The sequence below is a fragment of the Artibeus jamaicensis genome, unplaced genomic scaffold (assembly GCF_021234435.1).
Source record: "Artibeus jamaicensis isolate MK-2021 breed Jamaican fruit bat unplaced genomic scaffold, CSHL_Jam_final contig_2259, whole genome shotgun sequence".
NCBI classification, from domain to species: domain Eukaryota; kingdom Metazoa; phylum Chordata; class Mammalia; order Chiroptera; family Phyllostomidae; genus Artibeus; species Artibeus jamaicensis.
Window position 1 is genome coordinate 7,322,031 of NW_026521468.1, and position 14,054 is coordinate 7,336,084.

The window sequence follows — 14,054 nt, forward strand, 5'->3', positions numbered from 1 at the left end:
GGTGTTACTCTCATGGGACGTCCCCACGAGACCTCATGGGTGGGTCACCCTGCCTTTGTTTGCCTCAATTCTGCGGGTCACGGTTACGTTTTTGCACAACCTTCTTCCCCCCACCTACCTTGTCACAGGTTTCTTGTTCGTGGTCAAGTGCCTTGCCGATGGGCATCTAAGTTGCTTCCAAGTTTTCGCCTTTCCAAAGAATGCTGACGGGACGGTCCTGGTCCCTCATCTGCCTGCACAAGCAAGGATTTACGGAGCAAACGCCCGCACACCTGCGGTTCCTTCCACCTGGAGCGCGCCCTCCTCCCATTTCTGGACACCCGCTGCTGCTCCGCACCTCTGCGCAGAGTCCAGGGTGACGCGGTGCTGGCCTGCGCCCCCCCACCCTCACCCCACCCCCGAAGTCGCCCCACCTGTAAGTACCTAGGGCGTGTCTTTTTGTGATCGCTCGACAGGGGCCTGTGGAGCCCAGCACACCCAACACCTGGGTGCGGAACGGACTCAATAGCCCCTTCTGCATGAACGAGAGAGCCTGGGGACCATGACGCTGTTTTAATGATCGATTGTCGAAAGGGACAACAGAGGACAGAGCGAGCGAAAAGCAGCGTGGGAAGTCCAGGGGCCACTCCACTACTGTCCTGTAGCCTCCCCCACTCCCAGCAGGCAGGACGGCGGGAGAGCCGGGGATTCCTGGCAGGCCCAGCCATTTCTTTATGCTCAGGGAGCTCAGCGGTGGCAGGGGGACCCCTGGAGGCCAGTCGTGGGAGGGAGGTGAGAGAGGAAGAAGCTGGGCTGGGCTCCCCGGGCGGGGCCTCACCCCACCATCCCCCTGTCTGTGGGGCCGGGGGCAGCCTCCCGTCTAGTCCAGGTTGGAGGAGTTGGTCAGGTAGAAGGGGCGGACGACCACCCGGAAGCTGCGGAAGGACCCTTCAGGGCAGGGGAAGAAGGAGGCCTCCCTGGAGCTGTTGCTGTCCAGGGCACTGGGGATCCTGGCCTTCCTGTCCCTGAAGTCGGTGACGTGGGCCACGAAGCGCTCCTCGCAGATCATCAGGGCTTTGTTTTCATAGCCGATGGTGGGGTCCGAGTAGCCCGAGTTGGAGAGGCCCAAGACGGGGACCTCGTCGGAGGAGCAGGAGAACCCGTAGTCCCAGCAGCTCTGGACGGTGGACAGGTAGAAGGGAGACCAGGAGACGCGGCGGGCCTGGAAGAGGAAGCTGGGGTGTGCGGGGGTCTCGAAGGACTGGAAGGAGTTACGTGGGGAGGGGTTATAATAACGGTAGCCGTAGGAGTCGTAATAATGGTAGCTGTCGGAGTCTCGGGATCTCTTCTCCAGGGACGAGCTCCAGGTGGCTGAGATGTAGAGGCGGGGCTGGTAGGCGTCCTCCGTGAGGTTCGGCCCCCGGTGCTGCGCCAGCAGCCGGAGGGGCACGGTGTGGAACTCCAGGGCCTGCAGGAGCCGCGACTGGAAGAGTGCCCGGTGGCTCCAGTACAGGCTCAGGTTGAACTGCAGCTGGAACAGGTCCTCGGGCAGCATCATGGGGAAGCGGACCTTCTCCAGCAGCCCCTCCATGTCCCTGCGGCTGGCCCCTGTCTCCTGGCTCCAGGCGTCCACGGCCATCAGCAGGGCCACTTCGCTGCTCACGGCCAGCTCGCTCCTGGAGAGCAGGTCGCGGAGCAGGGCCGTGGGGACACGGGACCAGGCCTTGGCCCCCGTGAGGGCCTCGAAGTTCCAGGCCAGGAACTGCACGCACAGGCCCTCCAGCACGGGGTCCCGGGAGGCCAGCGCGTAGGCGTAGAGGTCCAGGGCCGTCTGGAAGGAGGGGTCCTGGGGGAGGAGGACGGCGAAGAGGCTGGAGCAGTGACGCTGCAGCCGTGTGGCCCCGAAGGCGGAGGCCAGCTTGTGGAAACACTTCACGGTGGACAGGGAGATGTCCACCCTCCGGGAATAGAAGTACCTGTGGGGGCGGGGTGGGGGGACAGCTGAGAGCCTGGCTCCACCCCCCACGCCCACAGGGCGGCAGGTGTGCCGGGGGGCGGTGGGCCCACTCCCCAACACGACCATCCCCTCCGTGTTTGCCAATGACCGGCTGACACTCGGGGGGGTGCTGGCAATTTCAAGAGGCATTCGGTCCTCATCCTCCGCTCAATTTACTTCCTGAGCCAACGCACATTCTGATCTTGAGTTTGCTTAGCGTCGTGGGCACCAACAAGGAGGTGGGTCCCAGGGCCCTGGAGGCTGACACTTCACCTGTTGAGGGGCCCCCGCCTCCTGGTCTCCACCCGCTGCATCGCCACTGGCGTCGCTGCTGTCGTGCTCACCGGGGATGTGACCGCCGCAGGGCACTGGGGTTGTCCTGTCCGTCACACCCCTGACAGACTCCGTCAGCCCAATGCTGGGAGCCCACGGACACCTCTCCATCCACAGCACCGCCCAGGGCCCAGTGCCAACGCCAGAGGCAGGCCCTGCCCCTCCCAGCCTTCACTGTTCCCCCCGCACACCGCGAGGCCCTGCCGCGCCTGCCCTCGGCCCTTGCCACCCGCACAGTAGCCCCTGACCGCAGCCTGCAGGGCCACAGTCTGGTTCCAGGACAGTGGCTTGGGGCCCAAGACTTCTGGGCACTGACCACCACTTTCATCAGCAATATGCCCCACTGAGGGCCCTGCAAAGGGCGGTTGACAAAGGGACAGGGGGACACTGCAGAATGTTTTTGTCACTGCTTCTTAATTCTCACTTGGGGCCCGAGAGGCTGCTGGCAGCGGCGCAGCCACCCCAGCTGGTCCCCCATCCCCAGGGCTCCTGCCTGCTCTGCAGCCTCCGGCAGGCACCCAAGGGGTGGGAGTAGGGGTCCCAACTGTCCCTTGACCCTGAAAAACACCATGAAAGGCAGAAAAAAAGGACCTAAGGCTGGGATGGGGGTGTCAGTGACCCTGAGGAACCGCAGAAACTGGCAGAGAGCCAGGCCACCAGCTGAGGGACTGATGGCGGTGCTGAGCGTGGCTGTGGGGCAGAGAGAGGGGAGGGGGTGTCTGCGGGCTGGCCCCGGTGGGGAGGGGCCTCCCCAGGCCCTCTGGGGCCCAGACAGGACGCCCTGCTCACCACAGCCTCTCTGCCTTGGCGGAAGGAAGGAGAGAGAGAGAGCGTGAGCGTCCCCCTGAGCTTTGCGGAAGGGCAGACACCCTGGGCCCGAGGGCTGGCTGGGTCCCTGCCTCATTCTCAGATGGTCCTAGAAATAAATCACGATGCGACGGCACAGCCTAGCGACCAGGCTTGTACGCTCAGCTGGAAAGAAACCATTCTGATCTGTTTCAATCACCATCATCTCCTCCTGGGTCCCTTTCAGCCGTGCAAAGCCAGGTAAGTGATAAGGAGGAGGAAAAACAGTTTTTAATACATGCACCTTTGTTAAATCCATGATTTCAAAGCACATCCCCCAGGAGACCCCCTCATGGTGACAGAGTGGACACTGGAAAGCAGGGCTGTCTGGCCCGGAGCCCTGGGGACACTGCCCAGTGCCGAGTCTCGGCCCCGAGGGTGCTCACCTGACAAAGTCTCTGACGACGGGCAGACACTCGGTGTCCACCTCCATGGTGACCAGGCTGCCTGGCTCCTTCCACAAGCCCTGGGCCTCGGGGTTGCTGGCCAGGATCAGCCTGTGGGCACACATGCGTAGCTGGTCGACGTCCTGGGCCTTCACTATGATGGACAGGTCGCAGCCGCTCTGGCTGTCAAAGATCCCCTCGAGAGCTGCGGGCAGCTCGCTGGACAGGTCGAGAGTGTGGACGTCTCTGGTTTCTAAGAAGGGGCAGAGGGAAGGCACCACGCTCAGGGCAAAGCTCGGGGACATGCGGCGGGCATGTCTCATGCTTGCTTGCTCTGTGACCCGGAAGTACTTTTCCTCCCTGGAGTCAGTTTCTTCCCTTAAATTATGGCCTGACCTGCCTTATCTACTCAGAAAGCCTGCCCCAGGAGACAGGATGACCTGGCCCTACTTGACCCGGGGTACCCCAACCAACCCGTCAAACACCCCAGGTTAACTCATCTGTATCACCCCAAATTCGGGCAGGCCCTCCAGGTGGGGGATTTGAAGGTGCTGACTTCCAGGGGCCAAGGCCCCAGGCCTTTAAAATCCCAGCCAATCCATCGATCGCTCTTCAGATGTGACCTTCTGAAGCCACACCTTCTCCCAGAGTGAGGGTCTGAGACGGAGCATCATACAGAGACCCAAGGCCAGGACTGCGGGCCCTCAGCAGGCTCCTCGAGGGGCCAAGGCAGTTTGAGGGGAAGAGCCGCCCCCCTCCCAAAGCCTCCTGGGAACTATACCCTCTGCTCCATCTCTGCCCACACAGGTTTAGACCAGTCCTGACCTTCAAGCAAGGTGGGCCCAGCGCCCCCTTCCTCCTCACCCCACCTGACTCTCAGGCCTCCTTGGGGCCCTGCCGCAGCTGCTTCCTGCCCTGCACCCCACCCAGCCCAGGCGCCCCTCCGCACCCTCCCCAGCACGAGCCTCCACTCCCCTGGACCTGGACATCCTGACTTCCCCTGGGGGGCCCCCACCCCCAGCCCTTGCCTCAGGGGTGCACATGCCTCCCAGGTCCCCTGTGCACGTCCACGAAGAAGCCCCCGGTGGGCGTGAGAGAGCAAAGACCAGCCCTAACATTCAGACTCAGGGCTGGGCCCCCCGCAGGTCTGAGGGAGCGAAGGCAGGCGGGGGCTGGGCTGCCTGCCACCAGGCCTCTCCCCCAGGAAGACACGCCCCAGCACATGCAGCGTGCCATCGGCGGGAGATGCGCTGCATAACCACAGGCTTCAGACGGCGGTGTGAGAGAGACGCCTGAAATCTGTGGACGCTGCTCACCGCCCGACGGTTGGGGCGCATGGAGCGTCTCTGAGCGGGTCCTGGGAAGGCCTGTGAGGCTGGGCCCTGCGGGCCTTCCACCCTCTCCTGCAGGCCTGTGTGCAGGTGTGCGATGGGCCCAGAGGGCTCCCTGGAGGGGTGGGGAGCGGCGTGACACCCTCCAGGGTCCCCGCGCTTTGGGGCCCAGGGTGAGGCGAGCCCTGCGCACCGTTGCTGCAGATGACGCCAGCGTCCTGGCTGTGCCCGCACTTGCTCGTCAGCCAGCCCAGGGATGAGCAGTCGGCCAGCGAGGACTCTGTCCCCGTGCACTGCACTTCGTCCAGCATGACAGGGCCAGTTCCTGGGGGGACAGGAAGGACAGACACTGGAGGGCGGCCCCGAGACCACGCCGCTGCCCGGAGGAGCCTGGCAGACAGGCACCGTGCAGGCACGGATGGCCCTCGGGCCCAAGACCCCAGGCACAGCTCTGCTGTGTCCCACTGGTCTTCGATGAGGAAAGACCCGTGACAACCCAAGTGGTGCCACTACCGTGACACTGCACCATGAGCTGGTGCAGTGTCTTCTGATGAAGTCTGCCTGCCTCACGGACAGTAAGTTACCCCCAATCTTAATTATCCCTTCTTTGAGACTCACGGCCTCCGTGCCCCCGGCTGCCTTCCCACCCACAGATTTCCCTTCCAGGGGTGAGTGGCTTCAGGAAGGTAAAGGCCCAGCGTGGGGCTTCTGGGCTGTGGGGAGGGGCTGGAGCTGCTCCCCGCAGTGATGCGCCCAGGCGCCTGGTTCCAGCTACAGGCGGGGGCGTGTGAGCTGGGCCGCAGCCCCTTCCCAGCACCGGGCTTCGTGTGGCTCAGGATGTCTGCCAGTGTGGAGGGCGAGGGGACCCTTCTTATGGCCCAGGGGGTGGTCCCCCCATGGGACCAGCTGCTTGGGAAAAATGGGGGCCAGCGGGCCTACCTGGCCCAAAGGCGGCTTGGCCCAGGGCCTCGGTGGCGTTCTCAAATCCCAGGGCTCGGCAGACGACGCTGGCATCCAGCAGGTCCCACAGGTTGTCACACACAGTCCCCCACTGGCCTTGGTAGAAGATCTCCACTCGGCCCTGGTTGGTGGTGTTCCCATCGGCCAGCCGCATGTCACCATCGTTCACACCTGCAGGGCCCCCGAGGAGCACAAAGGTCAGCCTGGGGGTGGCCGTACACCAGGCAAGGGCTACTGGAGAGGCATGGGGGTGCTGGGGGCACAGGGTCCCCAGAAACCCAATGAGGATACGCACGGTGCAGAGAGAAAGTTGGTCCCAGCCTCGCCAGGCACTTCCAGGACTCTGCCTGCCGCTCCCCTGACTGCCCCGCCGGGGCCCACAGGTCAGAGGGCGATTCGCAGCGGGGGCAGCAGGCCTCCGAGGGTCCCCCAGGAGGAGCAAGGCCCCGGGGCCTCAGGGGTGAAGAGCAGGTGGACAGGCGCCCAGGGCACCGACCTCAAGTCCCCCAGGGTTTCCTTGGCGGCCCCCAGAAGGTAAAGCCACGTGACCTGGGACACCTGAGAGGTCAAGCAGGGGAGGGAGCCGGAGCTGACCCCAGGGACCTGTGCCGGGCAGAATGCTGCCTCCATCTGCAAGGAGGGCAGAAAGACCTCGGGGGGCTCAGCTCACCTTGAGTCCCTGCGACCAGCAGCCACATCCAGAAGAGCCGAGGGAGGGCCATGGCCTGGCCTGGGAGGACCTCTCACCGCAGCAGGAGACGGCGGAGAGGGAGGTGGCGGAGCTGGACGGCCCGCAGACAGGCCGGGTCCCCTTCAGTGCTCGTGCGGCTGTGGACGGGGAGACAGCGGCGGGCAGTTGAGGGTGCGTGAGGGGGGTGAGTGCCCAGATGAAGGGGGTGGGCGGGAGTGTCCCCAGGCTGCAAGGACAGAGGACACAGGAGCCCACCTCAGAAGACCAGGCCCTGGGCACGGCCCAGGGTTGGGGCAGCTGGGCGGCCAGGGCTCTGTCTTCAGGGAAAGCCCGGCAGGAGCTCAGTGCTGATAAAGAAGGGAGGGGAGCCAGAGCAGGGAGGAGGCCACGGACCAGACCAGGGGACGGGGGGGGGGGGGGGGGGGTAGCAGATGGTGAGGACCAGCCCACCAGCTCAGGGTGGGCCCAGCACAGACACTGCCAAGGTCAGAGTCCTCAAGAGACAGATGTTGGAAGGGGCTGTGGGCTACCGAGACCACTGGGTCAGCCGGGGTGGGGGAAGGGGACAGGGCTCCCTCTCTGCCCCAGCCTGCTCCTGCCCTGCCCCCGGCCCTCCCGAGCCCCTCCCTGGGAGGGGCCATTCACCGGTCCTCTGGTTTTAGTAGGAATCCTGTGACCAGGGACAACTTTCTCAGGCCCAGCAAACAGCAAACCAGGCTGCTCTTGTGGGTGGCCCTGAGGCAGCCCCCTGACCCCCTGGCATGGTTCACGGGTGTTCGTGGGGGTCCCTGGGCCAGGACTGCTCACACTGGAGAGGCTCATGGAGTCCTTCCCCTGACCTTTGGGAGCTGCCTGGTGAAGCCCACCGTACAGGCGCAGGGGCTGGATCTCAGTCACCGGCTCCTGTCACACGGCTGGTGACGGCAGGGGCTAGGGCGGCCAGCTGTCTGGCATGCTGGGGCCTGTCCTGGCATTAGTGCTGCAGGCACCATGCTCTGGGACCCGCTCTCTCAGCCCCGGGTAGACCAGACCGTCTGACACCCTCTGCACTCCCCCAGGCGGCTGCAACCACCAGGTCCATCCCCCGGGACAGGCACACGGGGCCCTGGACAAATGGCCAGCCACGCACCGGCACACAGTGCGCAAACGTCGGTGCCTTGGGGTGGCGAGGCCAGCGGTCCCTCCCAGCCCCCAGGGCTGCCTGCTCCTGGCCCCCAGGGCACCTCTGTGCAGGTCAGAAAAAAGGGCTGGTCCGCTGGGCGGCACAGCCTGCTGCACAAGTCCGGGGGATGGGCGTGGGCTGGGCGTGGGCTGGGTACCCCAAGTGCTGGTACAGCACTCAGGTGCCGTGCAGAGACCCCATGGGCTTGGCCCCCATCGGGTGACACTGTGAAGGGAGAAGAAGAGCGTCCCGGGAGCGAGAGGCACAGCTCACCTGCGGGCCGTGCGGGCTGTGGTGCAGGCCCACCTTCCTGTTGCAGGCTCTCCGCCGACTGCCCTCCAACTCAGAAAGCCCGGAGGTGGCCCAGCCCAGGACACCAGGAAACAGGCTAGTTTCGATTACCAGCAACCACGTGACAGGTTTCTCCTTGGGCTGGCCACCCACCAGCCCTGCACACTCCCTCCCCCACTCTCAGCTCTGGTGGCGGGTGATGGTGTTGGCAGCCACCCAAGGAGGCGGCCTGGTTGACTCCCCACCAGACAGAGCAGGATCGTAAACAACCGGCCACCCTGGGGCAGCCCAAGGCAAGAAGCAGAGGGGAGGGGAGGACCGTGGGGTGGCGAGGCCGTGGGCTCCCGCCGAGCACATGGGGCCAGCGGGCTGGATGCCACTGGGACGGCTGCTCACTGGCCAGTCAGCCCCGCTCCAAGCTCCTGACCTACCTCAGTTCACGGAGGGGCTGTGGTCGGTGAGGCTGCAGGGTGCCATCCGGGGTGGGGTCCCCAAACGTGAGGTAGCACACCCAGGTCTGACGCCCCTGAGGAGCCGGGCCCCACATGCAGCAAAGGCGGTGGGGCCCATCGGTGCTCGTCCTGCCCCAACGTGGGTCATTGTCCCTAGGTCTCACCCCCACCAGGGCAGGGGCCAGACGCCCAGGGCACACAGGCTGTTCTGCCCACCTCCCAAGGTGTGGTCCTGAGGGCCCTGGGGTCCCCCTGGTCTGACCCGGGTCAGGCGGGCTGGAGCCCTGCAGGCCTCTTGGCTGCACGCTGGTGTCAGGAGGGGCTGGGATCCGAGCCAGCCAGCGAGCACCAGCTGCAGACCCACGGAGGCATCGCTGCAGGGAGCAGACAGCCTGGAGCTGCAGACGCCAGTGCCCCAGATGGTGCCCCAGACCTCGCCCCGTGGGAAATCCCGGGGAGGATGCCGGCGGGGGTGGAGCTGAGGAAGGGACCCCAGGTCCCGAGGCTGCCCCTGGTGCAGCTGGTCTGTGGTCCGGGTCGACCTGGCTTCCGGGTTAAATGAGTAGTTGGGGTCCTGTTTTGCTGCTGTCATGTGGCATCCCAGAGTCAGGATGTCCCCAGGCCACTAACTCAGTGGCTCTCCACCTGGTCTGCACATGACAGTCACCTGAGAGTTTTACGAATGCCCAGTGCCTGGACCACGACGTCACGCTGTCTGGAGTGGGCATGATGTCCTCCCGAGCCCCAGCCCCAGACCCTGTGGCACGAAGGGATGCCTTGCCTCACCCCAGGCCACAAAGCCCACATGTCCTTCTGGTTTTGTAGTTTTAGCTCCTACATGTCGATCTGTGCTCCACTCTGAGTCACCTTTGTGGGTGTCGGGGGACGCGAGTTTCCACCGTTTGCTGTCACACGGAACGGAGTTGGCCCAAGCCCTGCTCGAAGGCCGCCTTTGCCCCGCCCACTCACCCGGGCCCGGTCACTTGGGGGTCTGTCCCCGGCTCCCTGCTCACTCGGTGTGTATATTCGTCTGTGTGGACACCTCGTGCTACGTCTAGAAGTCAGACAGCGTAAGTCCTTCCACCTCATTTCCTTCTCAAAACAGACTTCCCGTCCACGAGGACCGGTTACCGTGTTCCGCTCATTTGGACCTTTTTTATTTCTCTCATCTGTGGTTCGCAGTTTCAGCACACGGATCGTGCACATACTCTGTTAGGCTCATATCTATTTCATGTTTCTTTGCTGCTATTGTAGATGAAATTGTTTTCAACATGTTCCATTTCCAGCTGTTCACGGCAGCTACACAGAAATACAATGAACCTCTCTGTGCGCACGGTGTGTCCGCAGCTCGGCCAAACTCAGCTGTTAGTTCTAGGGGTTATTTTCTGAGGGTTTCGTAGGCTTTCTACCCAGCCAGTCCTGTCATTAGCAAATGAAGACAGTTGGACTGTTTTGGAATCCGGGGGACTTTCCTCTTTCTGGCCCCGTCGCACTGCCTGGCGCCCCCTGCAGGATGGCCGGGGAGTGAGCGGGGGAAGCAACCCTGCGACCTCCCGGTGGCGGTGGGCAACAGTTTCAGAGCAAAAGTGGGGGGTGGGATGAGGGGTGGCAGGAGCGGGCGTCCGCGCCGTGGCCCCACTTCGGGGGCTGCGGGTTTTTTCCACCGAGTTCCCTTCTTCGGGTCCGAGTTCCCATCATTCCCACTTCGGTAAAGTTGTTTGTTTCTCAATCACGACTGTGTGTTGGGTTTTATCACATCTTTTTTCTGTAGCTTTTGAGATTATGATATGGGTTTTCCTTTTTGGCTGGAAATATGGTGTTCACATTGGTTTTAGGGACTCGAAGCGAACAGTGTACAAGGGCCGCCCAGGAGGCGCCAGCCACACAATGTGAAAACCAGACACTTTCGTTGAAGAAGATACAAGAAACTCTGTACACAGGGTAAGGACGCCTCAGTCCCCTCCAAAGTAGACACCTCGGGACCTCACACAGTTCTCCCAGCGCCATCAGCTGCCCCGTCCTGTCTTCCTGAATCTCAACGACGGTCTGAAATCTCTTCCCTTTCAAAGGGGATTTTCATTTTGGAAAAAGCCAGAAGTCACAGGGCACTGAATCTGGGCTGTAGGGGGGCTGAGTCGCCTGGGTGATTTGATGTTCTACCAAAAAAACTCGGCACAAGAAGGGATGTGTGAGCGGGCGTGTTGTTGTGATGAAGCTGCCGGTCACCTGCTGCCCACAGCTGCGGCTGCTGAACCAGCCGAACAGTTTCCGCTGAGGACTGTTAAAGCTTAACACAAAATCTGATAGATGCATTGCTCTGCTCGCTCCTTCGTTTTGACTGGGACGGGCCACACAGCACACGTGCCCACTCAGCAGTGTCTACCGCCCCCCACTGACTAGTGCAGCGAAGTCGTCACTGTTCACACACGCGCATTCCAGCCCACCCTCCTCCGCTGCCAGGTTACACGGATGTCACGCACACCGTTCTCATTATACTAACAATGGTGGACTTTTTCCAGACAGACCTCGTGCTCTGGAACAAACCAGACTTTGCCGGGAGGCACTCTCACCTCTGTGTACTGCTGGACTTGGCGGGCTGAACAGCTGCCTGTGTTCATGAGGGTGCGGGGCCGCCTCTTTCCCTCGCCTGCTGTGGCACCAGGCCAGCGGTACCCCCGGGACCAAGTCGGGGAGTGTTCCCAATGCCCTGAATCGTGACGGGTCTGTGTTGTCTGGGCTTCGCTTCTTGCTTGCAGGTTTGGTGCGCTTCACCAGTAAAGCCACTGGGCTTGGGGTTTTCTTTGTGTGAAGGTATTTTAGTTTTGCTTTACTTAACTCTCTGAACAACTTTCTTAAGGGATAATTTACCTTCCAATTTACCAACTTAAAATGTGCCAGAGGACAAGATGAACACTTGGAAAGCAGTTAGCCTTTCGGTATTCTTTCTGCGTGCTGGCCCCGGGCAGGCAGGGGCAAGCCACTGCCCGTGTGAGCCTGTATCAGGGCTCAATTCCAGATCCCGGGGACTCCAAGTGTGGTCCCCCCTCCCGTCCCCGCCTCTGTGCCCCACTCCTGGAACCGCCTGGAACACCCTGTCCTCCTGCTCAGCCCAGGGACACCATCCAGGCCTTTGTACTTTCCCTCCCTGCAGCTCTGGGCGTCACCGGTCCCCTCCCTGGCTGTCCTGCTCAGGTCGCCAGCAGGCTCTAAACCCAGGCCACCTCGGGGGGCTTCAGGGAAGGGGCTGTTGGCTGCTTCCCGTCTGGGGAGCATGCACCCCGCCCCCCCCCCAGCTCAGACCCCCGGCCTCTCCCTCTCCTAGGCTCCCAGGGCCCTGCTTCTGTTCTGTGACTTGTTTCCCGAGTCCGCTGGCTCTACAGCTCACTTCCACTTCCCCGTAACTGTCTAAATACAGCTTCTCTTATAACTTGAAAAAAAAAAGGAAGGAACTACTCACAAAGTGAGGGGCCTGCAGCCATGACCGCCAGGCAGAGAGGGCCCAGGGCCGGACACTGCCTTGGGGACGGGGGTCGGCTCCTGGCTCACCCGCTCCCTCCTGCCTCCCAGAGGCTGTGGCAAGGTTCACTCGGGCCAGCCTCTGGGGACACCGAGCAGGGCAGGGACAGAGGAGTGGGCAGGGTCTCCACATCCTGATGGCCATTTCTGCTCCAGCTCAGGCCCCTGCGGAAGTGTCCCTTCCCTGCAGGGTCCCCTCGGCTCCATATTGGGACTTCCTAGGACTCTGCGTGCCCTCTGAGCACGGTGGCTCCCACTGGCTCAGTAGACCTCCCGGGCCCTCTCCCGGGGCTCCAGCTGCCCCCCTGGTCTCCCAGGGACACGGGGCGATGACCCAGCCCCTCCGGTGTGTGGACGCCGCGTCCCCCACGGCTCTGCTGCTGCCTCCCTTCCACGTAAGAGGGGATCGAGGTTGAGAAGTCAGGTCACCTGGCTGAGTCCCGCAGCTGGCAAGGGCCCGAGCCAGGACAGGGGCCAGGAGTGGCGTCAGGGCCCACACTCTTACCCATGGTGGCCCGAAGAACAACTCCATGAAAAGCTGGACTCGGTGACTCGGTTTCCAGGAAGGCTCCCCTGGTCTGCACCGGCGGCTGCCCCAGGGACTCTGCGGCACACGGCACCGAGCCGGCCCGACGCCTTTCAGCAAGGGGTCTCCTGTCCCTTGGCCCCACAGAGCCCGGGTGGGAAGCCAACACAGACCAGGGGACAGACAGAACTCGCAGCCCCACATTTACTGTTCACGGGACAGCGGCTCCTGCCAGGCATCATGGTCACGGTGGTGAATGTGGTGGGGGGGAGGCAGCCTGGCCTGAGTCGACATTAGTGCCTCAGAAAGGTCTCAGCTTGGTGACTGTCCCCAGTCCTCCAACCCTCCCTATTTTGCCTCTGCACTTTAGATGCAGCACTAACAGCACCGCCATCGATCCAGGGGGTGGGCCGGGCAGCCTGCTGGGCGTCGCCAGAAAGACACTTTTGGGCGGCCCCGTTCGGACGCACCACCGTCAGCAGCCTGTGCTTTGCTCTCTCGCTGTCCGCTTGGCAGCGGGAAACACGGAGGCCCAGCTGTGTGAGGGGGGCCACCCGGGTTCCCTCCCAGAAGCTGTGTTCAAGGTCCAAAGCGGAGACATCTGCTCCGCAGGCCCCTCGAGGGCTGGGACGGTGCCCTGCACTCTCGGGGGGGGGGGGGGGGGTGGCAGCTTCCGGGCGGGAGGCCCTCCTCGGCCTGGGTCCTGGCCGACCTCTGTCCCAGGCCGTCTGGAGCGACCACAGGAACCGAAACAAGCCAGAGTCTGCGGGGAGTTTCCTGGGCGCAGAGGCCCCAAAACTCCCAGCAGGAAGAGAAGTAAAGGGCAAGGGCAGAGCACAGGGCCTGGCCGGCCTCCTCCCCGCCGCTGGGCCGAGGCACCCAGGCCCCAGGCTCTCACTCGAGTCAGGCAAGGTTTTATCATCACACCCGCCGGCCGAGGGCTCACAGGTGCCGAAACACCTGCTTTATGGCTGCAGCTGTCTAATCCCACTTCCCTCGTGCACAAACAGATTTTCGAACCTCGGACCTGGCTCTGTGTGATGAGATTTGGTGGTTCCCTTCTATTTGCAAGGAAATTGCTTTAATTAAAATAAGTTAATAATTAAAACTTCAAAGAGCTACGGAGCCACAGAATTTTCCTGCAGGGAGAAAATGGAACCAGCCTCATGAAATCAAGATTGTTTGCTGAGGCGTGGGGGCAAATGGGTGGGCTAGAGACCCCGCGACATCCTGGGGGCAGGGTGAGTCCCCAGAGACCCGCCCTTGCTCACGGCCCTGCAACGCCCCAAAGTGTCAACAGGTCCTTTCCAAGCTGGAGGGGTGGCTTCAGTGCCCGAGGTTCGTGGGGAACGAGGACACGGGGGTGACCCAGAGTCTGGGGGGGGTGTACTTCGAAGTCACTGCGGTGTTCCCAGAGGGGCGCAGTGCTCCGCACGCAGTGGGGGCTCGAAACCGTTTACTGAACAAGAACAAAGGCGAGAAAAAGGAGGGAGGTCAGATGGGAAGGAGGGCGGGGCCCACACCACGGTGCTCGCAGTGACCAGCCCCGGCCGCCAGGTGGCAGCACGAAGGGCCGTGCGACTGC

General features: G+C 62.9%; 1 protein-coding gene across 1 annotated transcript; it reads right to left on the reverse strand.

Annotated features, from left to right (window-relative positions):
- Nucleotides 1-537: 537 nt before the first annotated feature.
- Nucleotides 538-8,078, reverse strand: LGALS3BP (galectin 3 binding protein). Its single transcript, XM_037157977.2, has 6 exons — nucleotides 7,958-8,078; nucleotides 6,502-6,659; nucleotides 5,811-6,002; nucleotides 5,065-5,196; nucleotides 3,541-3,793; nucleotides 538-1,955 (listed from the first exon to the last, which is right to left on the reverse strand). The coding sequence occupies exons 2-6, from the start codon at nucleotides 6,551-6,553 to the stop codon at nucleotides 860-862; spliced, it is 1,725 nt and encodes a 574-aa protein (XP_037013872.2). The 5' UTR covers nucleotides 6,554-6,659; nucleotides 7,958-8,078; the 3' UTR covers nucleotides 538-859.
- Nucleotides 8,079-14,054: the final 5,976 nt, after the last annotated feature.

Bases quoted from the DNA above. Each gene is read 5' to 3' on its own strand.
- LGALS3BP (XM_037157977.2), bottom strand. From the start codon at position 6,553: ATGGCCCTCCCTCGGCTCTTCTGGATGTGGCTGCTGGTCGCAGGGACT. The intron at 6,003-6,501 runs GTGAGCTGAGCC...GGGGCCCTGCAG, and splicing joins GCTGGTCGCAGGGACTCAAG to GTGTGAACGATGGTGACATG. The intron at 1,956-3,540 runs GTGAGCACCCTC...CCGCCCCCACAG, and splicing joins GTCGTCAGAGACTTTGTCAG to GTACTTCTATTCCCGGAGGG.